At 37.2% G+C, this 26,262-nt stretch overlaps 1 protein-coding gene and 1 long non-coding RNA gene across 9 annotated transcripts in view; one reads left to right on the top strand and one right to left on the bottom strand.

The window, feature by feature from the left end:
* The window catches only part of LOC136357581 (uncharacterized), a 391,604-nt gene that overhangs the window by 329,916 nt on the left and 35,426 nt on the right, over positions 1-26,262 (top strand). The window lies entirely within an intron of this gene.
* The window catches only part of YAP1 (Yes1 associated transcriptional regulator), an 88,332-nt gene continuing 64,995 nt past the window's right edge, over positions 2,926-26,262 (bottom strand). For 2 of the 8 annotated variants that reach the window (XM_066312971.1, XM_066312966.1), the window contains 5 exons: positions 21,147-21,340; positions 19,572-19,619; positions 12,373-12,503; positions 8,309-8,421; positions 2,926-7,690 (listed from right to left, as the gene is read on the bottom strand). In XM_066312971.1, the coding sequence (XP_066169068.1) occupies positions 7,452-7,690; positions 8,309-8,421; positions 12,373-12,503; positions 19,572-19,619; positions 21,147-21,340 (725 nt within the window). In that variant the 3' untranslated portion in view covers positions 2,926-7,451. The remainder of the gene's footprint in view (positions 7,691-8,308; positions 8,422-12,372; positions 12,504-19,571; positions 19,620-21,146; positions 21,341-26,262) is intronic. The other 6 variants (XM_066312972.1, XM_066312967.1, XM_066312973.1 and 3 more) reach the window with 3 other exon arrangements.

The following is a 26,262-nucleotide window of genomic DNA, read 5'->3' as shown; positions in this document are numbered from 1 at the left end:
TCCACATATTGCAACTGCAAACTTCACCAGCAGAGATGACAGTTGTGAAGAACCTTAGCCTTACTGCAGTCATGGATTTTCATGTAAAACCAGCTTGTTTTCCAAACCATGGCTAGTATATGGATGAGAGGAACTTGGATGCTGATACTATTGTTTGAGAGGTAGATTTTCTATCATTCTTGCCACTAAGCTGCAAAGAGAAATTTCTATTTCTCAGTGATCTATTGGTGCTTATCACACTCATATTAATTAGAAGAATCTTTATCTACAGAAAGATTACCAGATCCTGCACAGCTGTTCAGAGGAACAAAGACCTTTAAAAGGAGAGTCATGTTTTAAGTGAAAAACAAACATTTGATAAATAAAGGAAGTCATGGTTTTACACACTGGCAAATACAAATCTAAACCCCAAGGCTTCAGAGCAGTTGCTTGAGTCACCTGCAGGCAGGATGAAGGGGATGGCAGGTACCGGCTGCACTGACAGGGAAGCTTTAATCAGCCCAGCAGCTGTCACCTTCTGTAGCACTGACACTTTTCTCAACCACAGCCTCAATCTCTCCTGTATGGCAGATCAGGCTGCCCCACAGGCTTTGCTTTTGCCAGCAACTTCTTGGACTACACAGCCACTGATAACTACTTTCAGGCTGAACCCCAATGGCCTAACCAGAAGGTACTTCTCAGTTACTGCCATTTGCTGTGAGGTATCATCACCTAAGCCACACCATTTCTTAGCATTGTGGGTTTGGGATTTTGTCATACACAAATATAACCAGTTACCTCGTTTTGACTGCAGACACTAAAGGATTGCAGCTGAACCTCTCAGAGGCCTCTGGGTCACACTTCAACAGTGGATGATGGGTATGAAAGAATTACATCCTTTGGCAAAGTCTGAAAAGGGCCCCTTGTCAGTTGAGAGCTGAGACAATCATATTTGCATGCCTAACAATGAAACTATGAGAGAAAGACTGAATTATTCTGTCAGCTTAAAAAAATCCCATCATGGCTAACATCAGGTTAAGTGCTAGGTAGGAGTCCTCCAACAGACACTATGGCACTCCCTGCTCTTGCTAGGAGAACTGGCTGCAGGAATCAAAGCAATGACATAGCCAAAATCTTCCAGTCTGAAACAAGAACAGGAATTCACCATTGTTCAAAAAAAAAATCATGCTTGCCCATAACCATCCTGTACCAGAAGTTGGGCAGCAGCACATTTGGAGTCAGACTATCATTTTGTATTATATTATAGACTTCAAACACCATGGCAGTTGGATTTAAGAATGGAGGAACTCTGCTCTCCTCTAGGGACAAACAGCACCTAGTATTACAGTCCAGTCTTTGGGTGTTAGGAAAGCAAAACTCTCAGATGGTAAAGGCAATAAATAATTTAAAACACAGTAGAGCAGCTCAGAATTGACATTTATGGAAGGAGGAGCATTTCAGGTGAGGTCGAATGTACCATTATGGAGCTCTAGTTTGTTGTTACTGGACATTGAAAAAAAAGCCTCTTCGACCGCTGACTCCTTAAAAAACAAAACCACCCCCTCCCCCCAGCTAATAGACAGGAAAATCCCATAAAACTACTTTGCCTCTCATGTTTTAAACCAAGCCTATTTAATATAGAAAATTCTATCATCTGAGTGACTAACTGCATTCCCACATAGAGAAAATAAAACCAGTCCGCGACAGCCTAGATCTGTAGCATTCACTGTTAAAACCTCTACCTTAAAGACAGAGGAGTATGTCTGGAAAAGTACAAACCATGACTTTTTCACAAAATCCATTAGGCAGCTTTGTCAGATGTGTCAGTATTTATAGGTTTCTCACTCAACATGCTCCCTCAGTGCCTAGAGAAGAACACATTGGCTGTTTTATTTAAGAGGCATTCAGTACTGGATATGGTAGGTGGTACAAAGCTCTACCCTCTGTTCTAAAGACAATTTGATTCTTCAGTTTAGAGTTGGATTCACCATTTTACATCAACCAAGATCTCTCATCCTGTACTGACATGTTCCTATTTTGATGACCCCCAAGTTTAGAGGTGCAGATAACTTGTTAGCAATAAGAAGTGGTGACAACAAAGGTCAAAAAGCACACCCTTACTCTTCAGGAGCAACACAAAACTCTGGATGCTGATACTGTAAATAAAATCACAGTGGCTCTGGTTTATCTCTGAATGAACCTCCAAAACAGGAGGTGCTATACAGATCATAGCCTGATCTCAAATAATTATTCTGTTGATGTTCCAAGATGAAAAATGCTTTCTTTGGCTGATAACTTGCACTTGCTTCCTTGGAAGCATATTATTTCTGGCTTACTGAAACAAATACTTTTTATTTTTAACTGAGTGTTGAAAATATTTCTAAGAGAATTGCCAAGCAAGCCTTAATACCTGTACCAAATATCCTGTTTTGCAGTAATATGGTCTATTTAGGGCTGCCTCAGAAGGTCACTCATACTTCAACTACTGCAATATGTCACCACCTTATAAATGAGAGTGATATCAGCAAACAAAATTGGTGCCTTATCATTCCCTGGCACTGGCCGCCTACTTCCAGGTGGAAGGTGTGATGTTACATTTAAATTTAAAGGATCTGGGTGACTAAAGCTGGCTATGAACTTTGAAGTACAAAATTAGCTGACAAATCCATCAAGGGTTCTACCCTTAACTAAGAAAACACACAATGTGCTAAATTCCACAGGGGTGTGGCATTTGGTGCTGAACGGTAACAACTCTGGAACTACTAAAATGCAAACAGTGTACGACTTTGGCTTTTCCAAATTGCACTACATTAAAAAAAAATCCCATCTTTCAGACTGTTATACAGAAGGTCAAAATTAATGAAACCTGTCAAGATATTTTAAACTAAAATCTTCAGACACTTTCAAGGTATGTTATGACATATTTCACAATTCATAAATCAAAACTTGGAAATGAAAATAGTGTGTCTTTATTGATAGTCTGCCACAAATTAATGCATAAACTTAAGAGTTAGCCAAAAATGTATCTGCCATCCCAACATGGCAAGCATTATCTGCAAAAAGTGGATGCTTTCTTCTATTAGATACCCAGGTGTTCTGTTACCAGGTCTCACTATTGTGCCATTTGCAATTAAAGTATTGTTTTACACAAGCTGCGTGATGTTCACCAGAGTCACTGTCTCTTCATTACTGCAAGCACACAGAGACGTACACTTTAATGTTAAGCCTTTACTGAAGCCAGTGGAACTCATTTGTCTCTCAGGTGAGCTTGCACACCATATTTGCAGAACTGGAGTTTATGACTACAAAATGACAAGGGGGACAAGAGCAGACGCACTACAACAGGCATTCCAAACAATTCAATGCATCTATCTTGCTGAAGAAAATCACTTCTTTACATACTACTGAATGTTAAAAACAAACAAAAATGTTTAAGCACAAAGTATATATTTATACCAAATAAAACAACTGAAAAAGTATTACATAAAGAAAAATAATGTAACAGAATGTACTTAAGTACCTAGCTTACAGTCATGCTCATATCTAAAAATAACATTGTTAAGTAATATATATAATTTTGGACATAATTCTCTAACATACAACATGATTCTGTGATTCTAAATGTGGAGAGTACTTTTTCCATGATACAGAACACAAATTATTTTATACAGGCACACCTGCTAATTTGTATAAAAAACATGCTTGTAAGTGAAAAGGTCACTGTAGTACTAATTTACCATGTAGTGTTAATCATGTTGAAATTGTCTCTTCTCCTTTTGCATTGGTGAGCGCCAACACTGAATGGTACAATGTTTGATCCATATGGTTCACTGACACTGCAACTTGTTCCCAAGCAGTAGCCTTGCCTGGGTGTTAACAGTACAGTTCTGCACAGCCCCATCTGTCTGCATATAGTGTATTTAAAACTAACAGCTATTACAATTATTACAATGATTTCTGTTTCAATATATACATCAGTATAAAATACTACCCAAAACACTTTTGCATTTCAAACAATTTTAACCACTTCATCAAACAATGCATTTGCAGAATTAAAAAAAAAAAAAAATCCAAATTAAAATTGATTGCCAACAGTACAGCATCTCTATGGTATGTCTCCTAGTAAGTGAGAGAACGGAAATGTCTTAATTAAAATACGCATCACAAAACATAATTAATGTTAGAGCAGTTCAAGGATTCCCAGTTTGTCAGTATCTACTCCAAGCAGTGCTACCCAAATACAGTATAAGCCATTTAGTGTTTCTACAATGAGAATAAAACATTCAAATATTAAAGCTGTGACAAACACACAAAAGCAAGGAAAGATACTCTCTTCTGTATCATTTCTGTTGTAGCAAGGTACAGCATGTCAGGAGTTTGCACTCAGTGCATCATATCTGGTTGTGTGCATGGACTGGGGAATGACATGCTGCAGAGCAGTGCTGCACAAAGGGACCTGGGGGTCCTGGTCTGTGGCCAACTGAACATGAGCCAGCAGTGCCCTGGCAGCCAGGAGGGCCAACCCTGTCCTGGGGGGCATCAGGCACAGCATGGCCAGCTGGGCAAGGGAGGGGATTGTCCTGCTCTGCTCTGAGCTGGGGCAGCCTCACCTCCAGTGCTGGGGACAGTTCTGGGTGCTACAGTATTAGAGGGATATTAAACTACTGTAGAGTGTCCAAAGGAGGGCAATGAAGGTGGTGAAAGGCCTTGAGGAGAAGCCACTCCTCATGGCTGAGGTCACTTGGTCTATTGAGCCTGGAGGAGACCTCACTGCAGTCTAAAACATCTTCATGAGGGAAGAAGAGGGACAGGTAAGATCTCTTCACTCTCAAGACCAGTGACAGAACCAGAGGGAATGAGTCAGGGGAAGTTTAGGCTGGATATTAGGTAAAGGACATCACCCAGAGGGTGTTTGGGCACTGGAAAAGGCTCCTCAGGCACGTGGTCCCAGCACCAGCCTGGCAGAGTTCAAGAAGCACTTGGACAACACTCTCAGGCACATGCTGTGAAGCTTGGGGGGTCCTGCGCAGGACCAGGACTTCATGATCCTGATGGGTCCCTTCCAACTCAGCTTATTCTCTATGTGCTATGATACCTGGATACAACTGTGGAAGACAACTGAAATAGAATCGACTCTGAATTTCCTTGCTGTTGTGGTTTTACGTCAGTCAGATCATTCAAGTTATGAAAACTTAGTGTCTTTTTCTTTTCCTAAAGGGAGAGAGGAATTCATAATGAAATTGCAAAAATGCTGCTAAAATCCCTATCTTGGACACAATATACTGCTTTAGGAGCTACTGTGTCATTGCACAATATGTGGCCTATTAATCACTGAATTATTGGTGTAGCAGAATATATTTCATTGTGAATGTGTTTTAAAAATTGTTATTTTACAACTTCCCTGTATCCCATAACAAGCCACAAAATTTTGTGTTTTTCAAACACTAATATGTTTATGTAAAGTAGTAAATGTACATATACAGTGGCAAATTTCAAATCTCTGCCTCTGCTGCTTCAGTTTTTAAAATGGGATTTCGTTAAGAATTTTCATTCTTTATATCACTCTAAGCCACAATTCTTTCTGAAGCATAAAAGAAATCTAAATGGCAATAGTAATGTAATGGGGTTTTTGTTTGTTTTGCTGATTTGTTCCTAGCTTAAAAAATAATCAGTGTCTATAAAAAAATGCAAAACAGTAAAACCCCAAAGATCTCTCCTCAGGAGAAGTCCCTGCTGAGAGTTTTTTTCCCAAACTAAGTTTCATGCTTACAGTATCTTCATAGTCATGTTATACACCCTTGAAAATAAAGGCTCAATGTTGAGACTGGTGACAGGCCCTTAATTATAGAGGTGTTAACTGGTGACACTATTTTTCATCAGAAAAAAAACCCAAAAGCCCCACAAAAAAATCATAGCTTATATTGAAAGTTTGATTCATGCTCGTTTTGTTCAGTTAAAAATACTCTTTGGAAACTTATGTCAACTCCTGCAGACAACTTAGTGTTACATCTTTTCCTGTTAAAATAAAAATGATCCATATTCACCTCTACCCCATGCTAAGCTCTACTACTAATATACACTTCATTACCTGCTCATGTCACCATCTAACACATATCTTTACATTCTTCTACATATAGTGTCCAGGGCTTATTTTTCACCAAACAGAACTTGGTAACTATTAGACTTAGAAGTTTTCATTGAGAACTTTTTTGGTGTTCTAGCCTTTTCATTGCAACGCACAGTGATATTAATAGTTCAAAAATTTTGTGCATGTTAAGAGAAACTTTTCATCTTTTTTTTTTTTTTTTCCCATTAAGGATTTTAAAATCTGAACTCACTTAGAAACCAAAATCCAGAAGAGAGATTAGATGTAATTTTAAAATGGTTCTGCTACTGTAAAATGCATTTAAAATTTGTACACATGACAAAGGACTCAAACTTTTACATTGCTGTAATCAGATTCTAATTCAAAGTCTCGCAAATACACATGAAAAATAAGCCACTGGTCATGAAATCTAATGATTACATTCAAAGCTAGCCTTTAAAAAAATAAAAAAGTTACAGGCAAAACATACTGGTTTTATGTATTCACTAGCTTATCAGGCTACAATAGGCATGGGTTAAGTATAAAAAAAAGCAGACAATTCAGATTTAAATAAGACTGTGTGAAATCAGAAAAAACCCCCTTAGATTTCACTATTAAAAAACCCCAGAACACCTATAATTACTTCCCATCCTACAGCTACAGTTAAACCAACTAACAAAAATAATCAAAGTATTTTTGACAAATGTAAGTTAGGCTAGAGTATGTGGCAACAATCAAAGTTCATATATGTTTCTATGTAAAATGACTCATGATTTACTATAACATAAAATACGAACAAGAGCACTTTGTTGCTAATGCAAGAGCTACTAGTAGGAACACTTAATGCCAAACAGTCTTCAGCCCTCCTTTACGTTGTATCTCCAAATCAGTATTGACTTCTTTTGACCAGATACATCATTTTTGGCTTGTCACCCCAGTATGTCATGTTTTACCACTTGCCACAGGCAGCAGGAGACAACTAGCTGAGCAAACTACAAGCAGTGACATGCAGAAATTAACTCTCAAATCTGAGTACTTAGATAAAATGATATGCAAGCGCACACTAGGACAAAAGGAATGGCATTCGTCATCCAAATAGGCTCATCATCCCTCCCCACCCCCCTTGAACAGTAGTTGCAACAGCAATAGAAAAAGATCAAGAAGATGTCTGTTCTTCAGAGTCAACTGTGGAAAAAAGTCAGCAATATATAACAGCAGCGATGGACAAGGAAGAGCAAACCCAAAGAATCTTGTTGAGTATTTGTTCATTTACTTTTTCTGAACACAAGCCAAAGTGCACCACACTGGCTTGTTCTGAACTTCAGATACAGATGTCCTATTCTCCTTAGATCCTTCACAGATTTAGAATTCAGTCTCCCTGAGGCCCCTATAACCAAGTAAGAAAACTCTCTTTATCTAGCTTGGTGGCTGCCAAGACAGATTCCATGTCATTAAGGATGTCAGAGCTCAAAGCCTCTTGCAGACTTGGCATCAGTTCTTCTCCTTCTATATTCATTCCATCTCCTTCCAGTGTCCCAAGGTCCACATTTGTCCCTGGAATGGCTTCAAGGTAGTCTGGGAAACGGTTCTGATGGGATGGTATGTTACTTTGGCCAATACTGTCACCTAGTTATAACACAAAGATGGGTATTAAGTATACTGGAAACACCAAACCTACAATTTATCAGAACAACTGGTTAAAAGTTAATCAAATACCTCTTGCATCATACAAGCAGTGTGACTCACAGAAATCCATCACAAACCCCAAAGGTAATTTGACTGCATGCAGATGTACAAAGAACATGCCTTTGTTTCCAACTTTCACCTACTGACCCAAATCTTACAGATCTTTAATGTCATTTAGCATAATTTGATTTTTACACTTGAAGGAAAAAGACAATACTGAGTCAAATATAGTTTTGGAGTAGTATTAACAACACTGTATGAGGTACTATTCTTAGCTCTGAACAACATTACTTCAAAAAGTAAACACACTCAAATTTCTTACAAAAAACAGAAGTGATACTACTTACAAGCTATTTCCCAGCCTCCCAATACAGTTGATTACAAATAAATTTTTTTCACATATCTAACCATAATGTTTCTATCAGAGAAGGAGAGGAAACAGGAAAGGTAGAAAACCAATGCAGAAAGTATCACAGCTTTTCAGAGTTGCTTGTTTTCATTGCAAATGGGTACAAGTATATTTGGAAAACACCCGTTAAAATGTATACAAAATCAGACCTGTATCCATCTCATCAACACTGTTCAGGAAGTCATCTGGGGTTCTGGGTACACTGTAACTGCTCATGCTAAGTCCACTGTCTGTGCTTTCATCTCTGGAGTGATATGTTCCACTGTAACAGAAGGAAAGGTGGGAAAAAAATGAGGGTATAGCACTGAAGAAAACTAAAATAGATGCTTGTTTTGAATTAATTAATGGGCTTTGAAAACATTAAATAAAAATAAACATTAAATAAAAAATGGAAGCATTTATGTGACACATCTATCTTTTATTTTATGCAGACCTTTTCCAATTAAATCTGTATTATTTAGATTCAATTTAACTTTAGAACATACCTAAGTAGATTTAAGAAACTGCCTACTGTGTTGTGCATGATTTTAATCTTTTCACACCCACCCACAGCTAAAATCTTTCGAAGCATATCAGATAATCCATAATGATTATAAAAATAATAATTATGGTGCACCCTTTTATGCTTCCATAAGGATAAAAAAAGTACTTCTAACTAATGTTCCCATGTTTAATCAACCACTGAAGTGTATTTTTAGGTCACCGCTGTTATAAATAGCTGGAACTCCTTTAGCAATTCTTCAATTTCTTCCCACTGCTGCATTACTACTTGTTCAGTCACACATGTCAAGGCAAGAGAGCACCCAAATATAAATCAAATACTGGTACAGAAGCCATCCTATAAACAAACCCTGCTCAGAATGATCCTGCTGACAGAACAGTTAACCAAACTGATGGCATGGGGCCTTACATGCCCTCACTTTCATCCTGCCATCTCCTGCCAGCGCAGCAAGCAAGACCAAGAGAGCTACAGTGGAAAATGTGGGATGGGGAGGGGAAGTAGGCCAGTGTGTTGAGTTCATATAGCACGGTGTTGGTAGCAGGGGTCTGCAGGGATCACAGTGTGACACAGCAGGAGGAGCTGATCCCATATCACCCAGCTGCTTCCAGCTGTCTCCAAAGTACTCTAGCTGCCCAAAGCTGAGCCCATCAGTGACAATGGTGGTACCTTTGTCGTATCATATTTAAGAAGAGGGGGAAAATGCTGAAGAGCAGATGGGAGAGAGGAGTGAGAAGATGTGAGAGGAAAATCCCTGCAGACCCCCAGGACAGTGCAGAAGGAAGGGATGGAGGTGCTCCAGGTACCAGAGTTCGGATTCCCCCACAGCTCATGGAGCAGCCCATGGCGAGGCAGCTGTGGCCCTGCAGCCCACGGAGGATCCATGCCAGAGCAGAGGGATGCCTGAAGGAGGCTGTGACTCCACGGGAAGCCTGTGCTGCAGCAGGCTGACAGGACCTGTGGCCCCAAAGAAAGAGGAGCCCATGCTGGAGCAGCTTTGCTGGCAGGAGCTGTGGCTTGCATAAGTAGCTGTTGAAGGCCACCATTACATCCCTCCCCCCTTACATCTCCTAATATTCACATCTTCACGAAATATTTTCAAAATCTGTGTTTCTTCAGGTTATGGCAGCATTTTCTGAGAATCCTTATTGATTTTCCATCCTGCATCCTAAATGAACATCAACTTGATTTACTGTTTAAATTATCATTTGAAGACTGATCCTCCTCATGTTATACTTGTGAAGTATACAGTATATGCCTTTTTCTCAAGTATGAAGAGCCAAAAAAAATATGAACAGCTATTCAACACTGGATGCCAGTAGAATGTCTTCAACCATGTATATAAATACAAATATATATATATACATACATATATTTGATCCCATGAGGACATCGTTGCCATACAAGAAAGGAACCTAACATTTCTTTATAGATAGATTATAAATACCTCTCTATTTTTAGATTAATTTAAAATAGAATCACCATACATTTTATATAATTCTAGTAATTAAATGATTTAGAACTTCTGTGAACAAAAAATGCTGGTTTACTTTGTGGGAAAAAATACTAAAAACAGAACTGACACTACGCTGAACTAAATCACTCCTGTGGAGAAGGCTTTTTGGCTGCTGCTCTCACACTTGGAATGTCCAGCATTTCTCTTCAAATCACTCCTCAATACACATTTCCTCTATCTTCAACAAGGATTTGTTCATTTACTATTCACACCACCCAAAATTACCACATGCAACTAAAGCGCATTACCCAAAATAGAGTGGATACTTCTTCAGCTAATCATTGTTAAAATATGTGTATACAAAAGAAGAAATACCAATTTAGGAGTTAAACAGAAAACTACCATCACTACCAATATAAATCTAAATGACAAAAATATATTAAAAAAGTGTGGCAAACCAAAAGGTGAAATAGTCTAATGAAGTCTGCACTGATGAACATCGCATTCCAAAAAAAAAAAAAAAAAAAAAATCAAATATACCATGACAGTAAGTACTGAAGACAGCAGGCAGCTTGATAATGCATTTTAAACCACTACTGAGCATTATCTCAAATTGCTTCAATTCAGTGATTTTCTGAGATTTTTTTTATGTTTCTACTATATAGGCAGCAGAAAATACGAAACAACCTGAACTTTGAATATATAACTTTGCAGCCTGAATTTAGTACTGTCTCACCAGGAACTTTATAAACACCCTATAAAGACAGAAAAGAGCATTTCTCCAAGTCTGAACTTTAACATAAGGAATATCAACAAGATCTTTAAGTCGACACTACTGGACTACTTTCTGAGACAGCAATGCATATTCACAAATGTCCTTTCTAAAAAATCCCTTTCCCACACTCCTATGACAGAATCAAGTGTGGTGCCACACATACACCAGCCTAGAAGGACACAAATGTTCAGATCAAAATGCAAATTAAGAAAATTTGAACTCAAGTTAAATACAGATTTTCAATATTTTGCATAGGGTGACGGCTACATTTAAAAAAATTCCAACCAGTTAAAACACAGATACAACTAGCATAAAAGCAGTATTTTTTGCACTTTGCAGTAAATATCAACCTGCCATAAAATTACAAAATATAAACTTGCCCCTTCTAGCTTCTTCCCCTTTTGTAGTTAATAGCAAAGATCCATCACTTTGTATTTTATGTGTGTAGACTCCCAACAGATAAACTGCATCAGTCCACTGCCATGGTTATGTGAAACCTAAAGATGCATTTCCCTCAGGTCAGAGGACAAGTTTTGAAGATGTGAAGACCTGTATGATGGCAACAGCCTTCCAGAAGGTCAAGATAGAATGTTACCATACCACATCAATACCATCATCTATCTACAGAGGCTTCCCATAAGGGAGCAAGTCAGGTTTAAATTGTCTTGTCAAAATCTTTTACTCTTAGGACAAAACCAGCACAGTTAAGGCTCATTCAAGAACACCCTACAGGATGAATTCCATGTAGGATAATCCCTCCAATAGCCATCAAGTTTTCTAATCATAATTGCCTGTGTAGGAGATAAATCTTCCCTAAGAGATTACCCAAAATACAGATATCACTTATCTCAAGCTGCAGCAGTGTCTCTAAAGTTGTAATGTTTGGTATGAAACATTTGCAAGCTGAAGTATTTGAACAGTATTTCCAATAAATACTTCAAGTTAGAGGGATTTAGGAAAAAGTTTTATGAAAGACTAGTCTATAGTGTAAGATTCTGAATCCTGAATGAAAACACCCACTTCAAAATAATACAGCATTTTAAATGAAATATGCCACTATTTGTAGACCTAACATTAGCAGAGTAAAAATACTGCTAAATACATGAAGGGGAGGGGTGAATGGAGAAACCTTAAAATGAACCTCAAGCTGTAATCCTAAATGTGCCTCACAGTTCATCTGATCTCACAGTGAGCGATTCACAAATTCTTTGAGTCAGTAATTTGAAATGACTGTTAGTCAACAGATTATGCAGAGGCAAACATGTTATGACTTTGAATAAAAACCTTCCTACAAGTCTGAACAGACTACTTCCTCCCACAGGAGACAGCTTTTAATCTTCAACTTTTACTAGACTTGCCATTTAAGGAAGATTCATTTACAGCTGTGGCTCTTGGCACAGACAGATGTTCAAAATAAACTATTACACGTACCAAACAGAATTTTAAATCAAATTTCTTTCCTCTAGTAGCTGCTCCTACAAACCTGTTAAGAAAGGGATCAGAACTATTTGTAGTCATTGTTCTCAGTTCCTGAGACATTCCAGGAGATGACACGGGGTTTTGAGATCCACCGTCTTGTTCCATTGTTGGAAGCTGGCTACGGAGAGCCAATTCCTAGAACAGCAGGAGAGGGAGAAAGAGACATCATGTTAGGCATTTGAATGCACTTTTTGGATACATGAACATGTGACATTATAGATAATTGATGGTTTCACTGCTTCTGGTTACAACAGTTAAATGAAATTAAACTGAAGTTTCTGAGGACAAAGCAAGAATCTGTACTAGCTTCAATGAAAATGCAGGTTCAAGTAGCCATGCCCAATATTACAGAGAATGCACTGTATTTATGGATATAAATATCTGTATGCTTACACAAACATTTTCTAGTTCACTTCAGTATCTTTCAGCTAAGTCTATACTTAAACCAAAATAAGAATTGTTAATACTATTTGACCCCTAATATAACCTGTTTAGCTCTGCTAAATAGCATTTTATCCCCATTTCTTTTAAATTTTGATTTAGTTTCTGGCTTCATTTGTACTTCTCTTGTTTCAGTCAGCAAACTTTCAAGTCTTCCCCAGAAGATTCCATTCACTCCTTTTTGAGGCATGCATTTGAAACTTCTGACTAATCAAATCAGTGATTAGTTCCCTAAGTAAATTTCCAAGCTCTTAAAATTCTTAGTAATTTCCTAGTAGACAAAGACACTGCACTTCTGAAGTTACAAACCTAAACAGCATATAATTTTTTAACACCTGAATGTTCACCAGCTTGAATCAAACCATCCATTAAGCTTGTAATTACTAATTAATGAAAGTAAGTGTTAACATAAAATGCATTATATGAAAGGTGGATGGAAATAAGCAATATTTTATGTCATTTCCAGTGACCTCTCTCCCTTCTTTAAACAAGTAATCCCTGAGTAACACATTAATTTTCTTCAAGCAACTCTATTCAAACATCATCAGTGTCTCACCAAGACTGAGCTTTGTTAATGCAGAGACTGGTAAATCTATTGACTATCTTGTTACCATTACTGCTAGTATGTGACTTTCAGGTTGTGCCTGGGAGGGTGATCTCAGGCAAAACCAATCCTGTCAGTCTTGACAATACTCATTATTTCTCACTTGTAAAATGAGAGGTCCTCATCCACTTTCAATGACAAGCTTAAGGACTACTATACTGTAGTCTTTTAGTATATAAAACTAACTTTCCCCCAATTCTTCTTCAAAGTGATTTCTTTTTAAGAAATCCCAAGGTTATTTTATTTACAGCAGACTGTGTATTGAAGTTTCCCTACTGCCTGATTTTCTTTTCTTTTCTAATCTGCATATGCTTCATTTCCATTCCTGTGGATTACTATTCTACATATTCCTTTAAGTTTTATGTCTTGCACTAGAAAACTTTCTCACTACAGTTGATTAGATCCCTGCAGAAAGTATACAAGGGTATCACTGGGTTTTGTGTTCATCACACTCAATTATTACTTCAAGTAAACCCAGCCCTCTGCTCATCACCGCTTACTTGCCACTGTTCCAACAAACAGCAATAATATTCCCTCCCCATTTTCAGATCACAAGATGTTAAGCATATTTTAATAATGTCTGAAGGCTTATCCATATGATGTTCATTTGCTTATGTAATAAAACCAAGTGTAAAGTCCACATAATTACATCTTACTTCACAGCTAAATTTGCAACCTTGTATCAGTCACAAGTTACCTGACATACAGGTAGACTCATCCATTTGAAAAAAAAGAAAGAAAAAAGCTTTCTTTCTTGCAATGCTTCCCAACAATTATCTGAAAAAGGTCTTAGAGTAGCTATCCCAGGGATGGCTCAAGAACTGCTTACTCACATGCTCTGTCCTTTTCCCCTTCCCACTCGTTTGATCTGTACATTACATTTTATCTTTATTTCTTTGGGCTGCAGTCTCTGATTTAGATGAAGGGAAGGAGCTGAAAGTGCCAGCAGACTGTAGAAGCCACTTAATCACACACCAGTGCCACAGAGTGGTAACAAAGCCATACCTACCATGGAGTCATTTCTGTATATGAAGTAAAGTGACACTTTATCTCCTGTGTGTGGCCTTTCCAATCAAGACTACCTCCTGATTCAATAGTTGTAAGGAAGGTAAGAAATCCATACACCTTCCCTTTTCAAGAGCTACTGGCACCAGGAAAGAAAAAAAACCCCACAAATTTTCTTCTGTTACCTTAAGAAAAAAAGTCAGTAAAAAGGAACAAGAAATTTGGAAAAACAGGGAAGTTATCTTTATATTTTTCTAAATCCTCAGAGTGGCAGGAGAGGTTGAAGTTTCATCAACACATGAACTTAAATAGTATGGTAAAAACAAATGTAGCTCAAGACACTAGCCAGCTAAAACCAAAAAAAAAAATCCCATTTCTCTAAAGGCCCATTAAAGAGATGTATTAAACCAGGAGAGAGAACTATATTTTGCCTATTCTTTGGCATGTACTACGTAGTTAAACTAGTATTTTAAAAAGTAGTACTACTTTTATCTTCGTTTCAACAACATTGCTAAAAAAATGCAAAACTGGAACTATTTTTAACTATTTTTAAGTAGCATTACTGCTACTTTTTCAGGAGGCAGAAGCACTTTCCCCTCAAAAGAATGTTATTACTCATCTAAGCAATACATTTATGTCATTCTGGCAGTCTAAAAGAGAAAGGAATTACCAAAAAAGACAAGCTATTGAGAAACAAATACAGGGCAATTTTTAATCATTCTGCAACATAAGCCAAGTTTACTAAAGAGTATGTTAAGACTGCTTTTCCTAAAAGGTGTATAAAAATGGAAGCGGAAGTTGTGTTGCTTGAAGAACAGTCTTTTAATTTCCCCTTCCTCATAAAGCTGCTTTGCAATAAAAAAGCTGTATATTTTCTATGCTTAAAAAAAATGTATGGGAGTGTCCAAGTGTCTCCCAGCTCCAAACAGAGCAATGTGAACTCTAGCCTTTCAATTAATACTTTTAAACACATGTTTTATTAGAAGTATTTAAAGTTTGGAGGTAAAAATAAAACTATGACAAAATCCTGGCTTAGATTTCTATGAATTTATCTCATCCTATTTTTTAAGTAAGTCAAACTTGTTTTAAGTACCTCTGGGGGAAAAAAAGCTCAGTATTCCTATTATTAGCACAAAAGCTGAATTTTGGTTATTACATAGAGACCAAAATGATCTTTCATCTCCTTAAATAATTTAAAAAATAAGATCAGCACTGTGTAATTTATCTGGCTGACCTCATCCACATTTTTTTTCATAATTCCATAGAGATTAAGTTTTACATGAAGTTACAGGTCATTCACACAAGGTCCAAATTAACTTATAAAAATACCCTTTTCAGAGCATTTCTACTTTCACTGGCTTTTGAGGAAAGGCTGATGACTTGTGCAACTCACTTGCATTCTTTCTGTATTAAACCTGTGACATGCTACTCAATTTGACTTGATATATCCTTATAATTGGTTTTGCAAATTTACTTTAAGACTGCCAATTGTAACGTTTCTGCTCCCAACAACCAACCATGTGGACTTTCAAATGATCCACAGGCTTTCCTGGGATGGGAGAGAAGTTTTAGTAGAAAGAGAAGACTACAACACCTATGAGCAGACTTACAGCACCATTTGCTTCCTCAGATTAAGTGTCTGCATTCTTGTGAGGGCCACATTGTTACAGCACATATACAATGAAACAGGGAAGACACCTGGACAGATGGAAGACAAATGAACTCAGCAATGAGGAGCTGGGCAATTTGTGAGAACTGAGCAGGAAATGTACTGTTTCAGTCAGGACAACCAGCACAGCCAGAATATGCAGGTCTGATTTACTACACAGACTTTTAAAAAAGGTCTTTATCCATAAAAATATACAGACATGAGCAAGCAATACAATTCTTTTGTTCATCTGTAAAGCTTAGGAACAAACTAGAAACAAGCAGCAGATACACAATAAGCAAGCATGTACAGAGGAACTTCTCTCATAAATGTGTAGTATGCTGATCTTACTAGCAAATACTCTAATATTAGCAGCAGATAAATAACTCTTCCATTCTCAGCACAAGAGAACCTCAGTACCTCGACATTATTTGCCTCTATCTCTTTGCACAGCACACTGTAAGGGAAGAAATCTGTTACTTAACATCTGTTCAATCTTGTGACATATACACAACTTGATTGACATCTGCTCTACATCAGAAATTTCTGACAACTAGATCCTAACTGCAGGAAAATGAGCTAGTGGGGATGGAGTGAAATTCAAGTCATTTAATCTCTTTACTAAGACAGACAGGCATCTTTCAAGTTTCACAAATAACTGATGATGAGCACAAGTAACTGAACAGATGCTTGGTGGTTTTAAATTTCCTGGATATATTAAGAGTTCTTGCTGATACATGGTAAGTCTGAAAGTTTTAATTTTTGCTACAGGCACCTTTGACCTGAATTTTTAGCATTTCAGTAAAATACATCTTCATTCAAGCGAGAAGAGTCTCTTGCAGTGCTTGCTATAAAAAACGAAGCTTAGCAATTATTTACTCTTTCCAGAAGGTGCTAAATCTTCCATGCATTAACACTTGGGAGTGTTAGTGCCACCACAGTATACTACAGTATCATGGCAGAGAAACAAAACCCTGGCCTGGACATTGCAGTTACCCAGTATCAAAAAAACCTGACCACAGATATCAATACAACCATGGTACTGTATCCAGACTACATGGGGAAAAATGTCAAGAAGGATGAAGATGTTGGGCTAGATGACTTCCACCAGTCCCTTCTAACCTAGTGACTGTGTGACATGAAAAGCTCAGAGATCCAGTCAGAAGTTAAAGAACATTTCAGGTGGTTTTAATCCATCTATACAAGAGATTTCCTTAGAGGCAAGCTTCAAGAACACTGATCTTACATAATTTCTTTACAAACTAAAGACCTCTCTAAAACAGACTTAGCCTTCTCAGAACTAAGATCACTGAACATAGGAAGATTTAATTTTTAGTGTTCCTGAAAAGAATATCTAAAATTTAGCAGTAGAAGCAATTACTCTGCCACCAAGCACAGCTTTATCATGAGGAAAGCAGGTAATTCCTCCAAACTTCATTAATTTTATTCAAAAAGAAAGAAACACTTGTCAGAAAGAAAAAGTTGAACAAAGAAATTTTTATTCTGTCTATACATTTTCCAGATTCACAAGATCAGCTGTGATCTGATCAGATGTACAGATTAGAACCTCAACAGCAGCATCATCAGAGAAGACAGACTACATTTGCCTCTACAGTACAAGGCCTCAAGAAGCACTTAGAGAACCAGAACCCAGAAGCAGCTCTCTAAGCAGTTTCTTCCACCTGTGGCTGGCTGCTCATTACATTACTGAGGGGATATGAAAAACACAAAAAATACATTTAGATGGTGCAACACGAATAGTATTGTATTAGAGAACTTCAGAGGTGACATGATTGCCCATTCTTCTACCCAACAGATCACTCACACACATCTTGACTCATTAGCAAGTGCAGACTAATAAAACTGATCCCAGGCAGGAGGTTTAGTAGGTAGCAAGTTTAAATATAAATGGAATCCTGATTTTTCTATGAATCCTTTCATCAGTTCCACTCCAAATAAAGCAGAGTGACCAGTACACATATATTTAATGAATTATTAGTATAGTCCCTTTGAGTTTTTGCAGATTTTTAGTATTTAAAGCCACAATTTCAAGAAGTTCCAAAAGCCTCATCTTACATGAGCAAGATGTATGAAACTGATAACAAATTTCTCCATTTCCTCTATTTTTTTGAGTTGGCAACAGGAAGAAATTAGTGGAAGAGTGAACAGTGGTATGATAGGGCTTCAGGCATAGAAGAAAACACAGAATACACTTCTGGCATTCTGTAAGAAAAACATCTCCTATTAATGGCCTAATTATGACAGAAGATAAGGTATTTTCAACTGGTGTGGAGGAGTCCTCCTTTAGTTATTCTCTTGAATACTTGAGGATTTTTTTTCTCCTCCAGAATAGGATCTAATACTGATTGCTAAAATCATTATGTGGCTAATGCTTTGTAAAGTAATTGAATTACTACTTCATCTCAATTAAAATGCTTCTGTTTAAGAGCTGCTCTGGTATTGCCAAGCAAGAAAGTTTTTTTTTCCAGGGTGTCAGCATTAAGGTCTGAGGTTCCTATTTCTCAGAACTAGTAACATACAAATTTTGTGGTACTCTTCAGAATGCAACAGTACACCAGTACTCATGGCTTCCAAACAGAAGATACTTTCTTTTATTCTGTTTTTCTTACCTAGTGCATACAGAGGTTTTTTCATAAAAAACAAAGTACAGTACAAGCCAATATAAATATTGTACTAAGAACCAGTAGATTAAAATACTGTTAGAAATAGTAAACATGAAGTTCTCTGAATATATCCATAAATCCACCCTTCCAGAGATTAATTCTATATTCAGCTTCTTTAGTGACTAGAAGAAGACAACTCTAAACTATTTATTATGCTTCACATTTTGAACAATTTTATTTTGGTCTGAGCTTGAAAGGCATTTCATAACTATTGTTTCCTATACAGAAAATGTATCAGTGCAAGAGCCAGTTAAACATGAAAATGGAAAAATTATATTTGCATAGCAATTATTTTGTTAGTCTAATCTATTAAGTAATTCTGTTATACTATGCATGCTTAAAAATCGTAACTATTTCAAGTGACTTTTCATTAACTGATAACAGATATCCTTCTCTAAGATCATACCTGCTTAAACAAACTGATAAGAACATTCATATGAACAGTACTCAAAAGTCACCAACTACTACCTTAGATAGTTTGCTTTAAATAAACATCTTGATGACATCAGGACTGGAACAGCAGTATTCTCAAGAATGCGAAACAAGAAGGTTGTTTTCAATATAAAAAAATGTGCAATGAATTCCTCATTTGCTCTTAAATATTGATAAAAAGTTGTGGTAATGCAGGACTCCTAAAAACAGTGTTAGGGCTGTGACCAGAAAATCGATTCAAAAATGTGCATGGCAGAGCTTGGTTTTTCGTTTGTTTGGTTTTTAGTTTTTATTTTTTAGAATGTTTTCATGTAGCAAAAAGTTCCCTGCTAGCCTAATTTAATGCTTTCATTTTTCTAGTTATGCTGAAACATCAGTTAAGAGCCTACCTGATGTTTTGGAGAATTTGCTGTGCTGGGATTGATATTCCGCAATGCCTAAGAGTAAAAATAAGATGGATAAAAATTACTTTAGCTGCATGGTTTACCTATGCAGGCTGTCTTATAAACACCATCTTGTAGTATCAAGCCCCCGAGACAGGCCAGATGAGATAGGATAAGGGAGTTAAGAAACTGTGAAAATCATGACACAGTGAAACAAAACTCACAGGTTTACCAAGGATGCGTATTTGACAGATAAAGCTTAATGACTAAGGAGAACAACATGAAGAGAAGTGGTTGTCACCTGCTCCAAAGTTAGTCAAGTTCTCAATGACAACTGAGGCAAGAAGACAATTAGAAGGCCTATCTAGAAGCATGCTAGCACAGGGTAAAATGTCTGTTTGTGGATTAATTGCAAAGCAGGAACAGCAGAAGCCCAGATGCTTAAGCAGAGAGAAAGTCCTGATGCCACCTTTGCAATGTATTCTTACCTAGAGTACTACAAAAAGTAATGGCTGTAAAGATGACCCATCTTACACCAAGAGATGCTGAAGATTCCTACAAAACAGTCCTTGACTACAAAGGGGATAACGGGAGTCAGATTCCAGGACAGAATACTGCAGGTGATGAAGAAAGAGAAAAGCTGTCTTTGAGGACATTAAGATATTATCCTCTTCTGATACAAGGCCCATCACCCAAAGTGAAAAGAGAAAGATTTTAGAAGGTTTTCCTCAAAGAGAAGATTAGTGCTTTTTCTGGCAGTGTCAAAACCCCCAAAGACATATCTTAAGTATCTAGCACAGATGGTAATAATTCTTAAAACATTCAGACCGAACAATCGAAGCAGAAGGCTTAGAGTCAAAAGGAGATCAACCCCGAATTCCAATCCAGAGATTGCAAGTCCAGCCCTACACTTTAATATCTGCTACAGCCATATCTATATAGTGGATAATACAGCCATATCCATATAGTAGAAAATACTGAATGGCATAGCTTGAAGCCTTATCATGAAGTCCGAAATTCTTCAGCATAAGAAAACCAGAGGTTCAAAATGCAGCACAAGTTATTCAGTTGTTCCACGCTCACTCCACTGTTGAACAGGTAAGATTTTGGCAACAAGGCATCTCCTCAATGTATCTTATATAAACTTTAAAAATACTTCCAAATCCTACAGACTGCAACAGGTTCTAGAACTGAAGACTTTTCTCCACTTAAAAGGGAGAACTAAAGCAGCTGTGGGAAATAACTTTTAGCATGACTTGGAACTCAATGACTATAAAATATATTCTTAGGAGGAATATCCAATCACATCAACAGTCCATCTTGTCATCCTTATAGTTTATGAAGCCTGCTCTTAAAGAGTTTTGTTAGAGGGAGGAATGAGGGAGGAAAGCAAAACCCTTCAGTCTAAGAAATCAGATATTTTCACCACCAACCTGACACATCAGTAAGAGAATGAACTCAAATCCTGTTAGATCTCAAAGCTTTTTTGTACAGTCACTGGTTTTCATGACTCACCAAAACACCAACTTAGAAAAATCAAAACATAACATACAAAAGAAATAGTGGAAGTAGGTGTCTAACCTGTGGCCTCACCTGCCGAAGCAGTTCTTGGTGCTTCAGTCTCAGCCTTTCTTTCTCCATCTGTAGCTGCTGAAGTCTCATCTGTTGTTGCTGATTGGAGCTACTTCCTCCCATCACACCACCCTGGGGACTCTGAGGAGCCAGAGGAGGTGGCTGTTTGACTGGAGCACTTTGGCTGATTCGTTGATTCATGGCTAAAGAACCAAAACAATAAACATTTAAAAATAACTTCATACAAATACATGCAAGGAAAGTAATATCCATGAAAGGTATACATGAAAAAAATCTACAAAATTACAAGGCATGACAGTAGAAAACATGCTGTTACACTGATGTTCAAGAGCGTGAAATGTATGCTCGTGTGTGAGCAATAGATGTGTGTAAAATCAATGCAACAGTCTCATCATTAAGACTACATACTTGTCCTAAAAGCTTCTGAAAACAGTTTAATGTGCTAACTGGCGAAAAATTCCAAAGTGGTAGTAAAATATTTCAAGTTGAATAAGAAGAATCTCTCTTTTTTTTAATAAACTATTCTCACTGCATACACAAATAGTAAGTAATTTGTTTGATTCATGTGAAATTTTAGGTTCATTTAACTTGAGAATGACAAAAATAACACAGAATGACAAAATGGATAATTTCACTTTTACTGAAAACAATTAAAGGCTACCCATTGTGGTGCAAGGTCACACAACCAGCATTCACATCCTTGTCACATCAAGATTTTAGTGTTTGAGACTTCATTTAGAGATTCTTGACAGGCAAAATTAAGAGTTGGTGCAGAAATGGCAAATAAATTATACAGCCATTAACATAGGAAACATTTTGCTAGTGCTTCATTTTCTTTTACCCCTCAGAACTATGCATTGCATTTTTCTTGGGGAGCGGAGAAGAAAAAATGTAACCTTGCAAGCATAATGCACAATGAGAACCCATCTTCCCTTCCCCTAGAAAAGGAAGGCCTAAGACAATTTTATTTTATAGAATAATACATGACTGGGATGCATCTCTTTGACAGGCCTGATTTCTTCCTCACATGACAACAAAAAAGTCAACAGAGGCACTGGAGCTCCCAGAGTGAAAGAGAGGGTGGGAAAAGCTGACTGTATTGCAAGGGCACTATTTTCAGGGGCTTTCAGTTTGGAATTAGCTCTGCATCATGTTCTCTGTAATGGGCTGAATCAGTCACAGTATTCTGCAGAATGCATTTGCTGAAGCAGTGATGGGAGAATAGCAGGGATTTTTTTTTTCCTGGGAATGAGGATTATGGTTTCCAGAAACTAAGGAAAAAAAAAAAAAAAAAAAAAAAAAAAAAGAAAAAAAAAAAAAGGCGAGAGCTTCTTTCAGGATGACAGGGTAAAGTGGGGCAAAAAAAAAAAAAATCTGTAGAATTAGTCTGAATGAATGTTTTCATCATATAAGTGATGTATGGAATACTAACTACCATAAGAAAGGAGAATTCTCTCATAAAAAAAAACCAAACTGTATCATCTTTTCAATGACAAGCCCTTAAGTCTCCACTGTCTTTTGAGTGTTCAATTAAAGGTAGGGTAGTGCTGTTCTCTTCCAAGAAAGCCAACATATATTTACCACGTAATACTTAACCACTTAGAGACCCAACTTTGCAGTCAACCCTTTCAACTAATCCACTGGTCCAGCACAGACTCAACAATCTAATGGGGAGAAGGGTTATATTTTCATGAGTCCAGTCAACATAAAATGCTGTCAAATAGCTTAAAGTGATTTGAAATGGTACCTCATGCAGTTATGTGCTAAAGAGCTTCATATGTGTGATTTGTAATGTGATAAAACTTCCTGTAAGGTAAGTGAAACTGTGAAGTAGGAATAGAAACTGGGTCCCAGTAACAAGCAGAAACAACTAGGGCTGCAGTACAGCTCCAACCTACAAGTCTCATCCTGACCCAGCATGAAAAAAAAATAGTGGGAAAATGACATTCCTGTGGATCAAAGCCTAAAATCAAGCAGTTGATGTTACAAGACATCCAGCACTACTTCACCAATCAGAACTGAACTTCAGAACAGAAGGTGACCAGAATGAGCCAATTAACCAGCTTTGCCACCAAGAGCTGTGGTCTCTGGGCCAGTGACAGGAAGATGGGCCCCAAGACACTAAAAACTTAATGTTAAGAAAAAGTTCTAACAGCATCAACAGCAGTCCTGTAAGGATGTGGGCGGTGAACATTTAACTAACATTTAACTATAAGATCAGGAGCTCCACTGGGCAATCTGCTGGAAGCCTGACAACAATTAGACAACTTTCATTTATCAAAGCTGAAGCAAAGTTGAAGCTAGAGAAATCAATGAAAAAAAGAAAGGCAGCCTGTCTAGCAGTTTAGACAAGCTAGATATGACACTGCTGGAGTGGGGAACAGATCTCCTCCTTTCTCTCTCTTCAAATCTGGAACCAGGACTGTGCCTTTTGCTCTTATATATCTTACTTTCTTTCCCCTTAAAGAAACGAACAGGCAACAACAGAGAACAGCCTTCTCCTGCTGTCAGTTAATTCTGCAAACCATATCCAAAGTCTGTGCTACCCCTCTGAAGTTCCAGGATCCAAACCCAGCTATTAAACAAGATGGAAAGTCAATTACAGTGTAAAGTCAAGAGGGAGAAAAAGCAGAAAATTACAATCACCTGAAATGAGTACATGTAAGTTAAAAGCAAACTAGCTTGTAAAATTTGAGTACCCAAAGCCAAAAAACGTGAATTTTCTTTTGTTAAAAAGGCTCCCTTTATTTTCTAGTCGCCAGTTACATAATCATGGTTTCAGAGTCCTATCTCAATGCAGTTCACAGCCCAGTCATGTTACAGATAACCTCATAAAAATTTAACAGTGTCTAACCTTAGTTAAACACTTCAGTGCAATATCACTAACATTCCTTCAATATGTTATGAATTTGTTTTTCCTGCACGCACCATACAAGTATCTCTTTCCCACAAATAGGCAGCTTTCTATTTCCTGCTCATGCATGCCACTTTCTGCTCTTTTTATTTTATACATGTGTCTTTCTGACAGCTGCTTGTATTATTCCTGTTCTCTCTGACCACTGTTTGCTCCATTTTTCTCATCTACTGACTTTGCAATTTTAACTTTAATAGAGAAATCATGCTTCCCTGATGTTTTTAATTTTATTCCCTCATCCTAGATCTCCAAAATGTCTTTAAATGTCCATTTTGAAAGGAGTATTTTGAACTAAATGCATATCTAAAGCAGGAATATCGTAAGATATTGAGACTTTGACGTATACTTAAAATTCAAATATTAGGGGATAACTTAATGATACTATTTGGTAACTATTTGGAAACTGAATCTAAAATTCCAGTTTCTAAACTGGATGTTAATAATATTATTATTCACACATCCATTGAAAATGTTTCTGAACATTTTATTTTTTCAAGAATGAAAGTGCAAAAGACTTCAAATTGATAAAATTTTAAACTGTCCTCAGAACAGACTGTAGAGACGTTTTTAAACAAGCAAATTCTTTTTAACCATGAAATTAAACTAGAAGTTAGGATATTAGAAGAAGATGCTGCCAACTGAATTTTACTGACTTAGCATATCCAAGTGAAGAACCACTGAAAAAACCACAAGTATCAATGATTTTCAAACACCTTGGTGATTACACAAGTGTGCTATCTAAACTCAAAGAAGAATGTAATTATAATTTCCAACACAGTATTTAGTGAAAAGAGGGGTGGAAACACATCTTGTTTCAAGTGACAGGAAAAAACAGACGGTTATAAAGCTTTTTGTTGTTGCTTTGTAGTGGAGGTTTTTTTGCTTGCTTGTTTTGTGGGTGAATTTTTTTCTTTTTACATTCCTATTCGCCATTACTTACCAGGACATGACTGCAGAAATCTGCACTCTAAAGAACATGCTTATTATTAATGTGATCTCAGATGGCAGATTTTATTTTTTCTACACCGCACACATTTGTAATGATCCTGACATGCACAGCTCTTTTCAAGTACTTCAAATTCAAAGGCAAAGAGCTTCATTTTATCTGTTAGCTAGGACTTACCAGTGTCTAATGCATCCTGTTCCTTACCTTCCATGGCTATGGAAAGCATTTAAATAAGGGGCTCTGCACCCACACAGCAGAGGCTGCAAAGACCTCACAGGCAGAGCAGGAACAAACAAGTCTTTGTTTCTAGGAGAGGGGGATTTGACAGAGGAGGAGGGGCAGACAAGTTAAAAAACATGGGCAACTTAAGACAATAAAAAAGATCTCATCCTAAAATACAGCTTCACAATCTGCAGAATATAATCAATTGCAATTACTGCAATACATCTTTGAGAAAATTACTGGTCTTCAAACGCTACACATTAAATGTTCTAGTGTCAGCAGCAGAAATGCCTCTTCTGTACTGTACCAGACAATATCCAACAATTCCTGAAAAATTTTAGACTGCTGTCTATGTACATGACAAAAACCAAACAACAAAACCCAAAAAACAAAACCAAGAGAGAGAAACAATTACCAGCATTGGTGCTAGAGAGAAAAGGCCAACAAATTTTTAACAACTCAAACATAAAAGGCTAATTTCTCTCCCCAGATTCTCTGTCAGTTGAAAATCCCAAGTCCCAGGGCAGTAACAGCCTGCAGTAACACAGCACCTCTCCCCTATGCAGAATTACATGCAGAGATTGCACCCTTAATGATTAGTAGACACAGCTGAATGTCTGATGTTGTTTCTTTCCTACTTATAATTTCACCCTTCAAAGCAAAACCTAATTTTAATCTGCAAATTTGAAGGCATTATTTAGTTGAACAAATAACAACAAAAAAGCTCAGGATGTGAGCATACTATAGCTGTCTGTCCTTATTAATAAGAACCAATGTTTTCACTGGGAGAACTGAAGAAAAGAACTTGTCCCCTTCAGCTTCATTTTGAAAGTGGACAACTACTGTGCATCATTTTTGGTTATAGTCAGGTTTTTACCTGGTGCTAGTTTGCAACAGTTCAACAAAGGCAAAAATCCTCTTTGATTACATTTTAAAGAGTTGTGAAGAAAAAACCCAAAAACCTCTAGGATTTGAAAGAGTCTCAGAAGTAATAAAAGCATGTTCCAAGGGGCTTTGAAAGA

Source organism: Sylvia atricapilla, chromosome 2 (genome assembly GCF_009819655.1).
Source record: "Sylvia atricapilla isolate bSylAtr1 chromosome 2, bSylAtr1.pri, whole genome shotgun sequence".
NCBI classification, from domain to species: domain Eukaryota; kingdom Metazoa; phylum Chordata; class Aves; order Passeriformes; family Sylviidae; genus Sylvia; species Sylvia atricapilla.
Note: the sequence above shows the minus strand (reverse complement) of the source record. Positions and strands in the feature narration are given on the sequence as shown.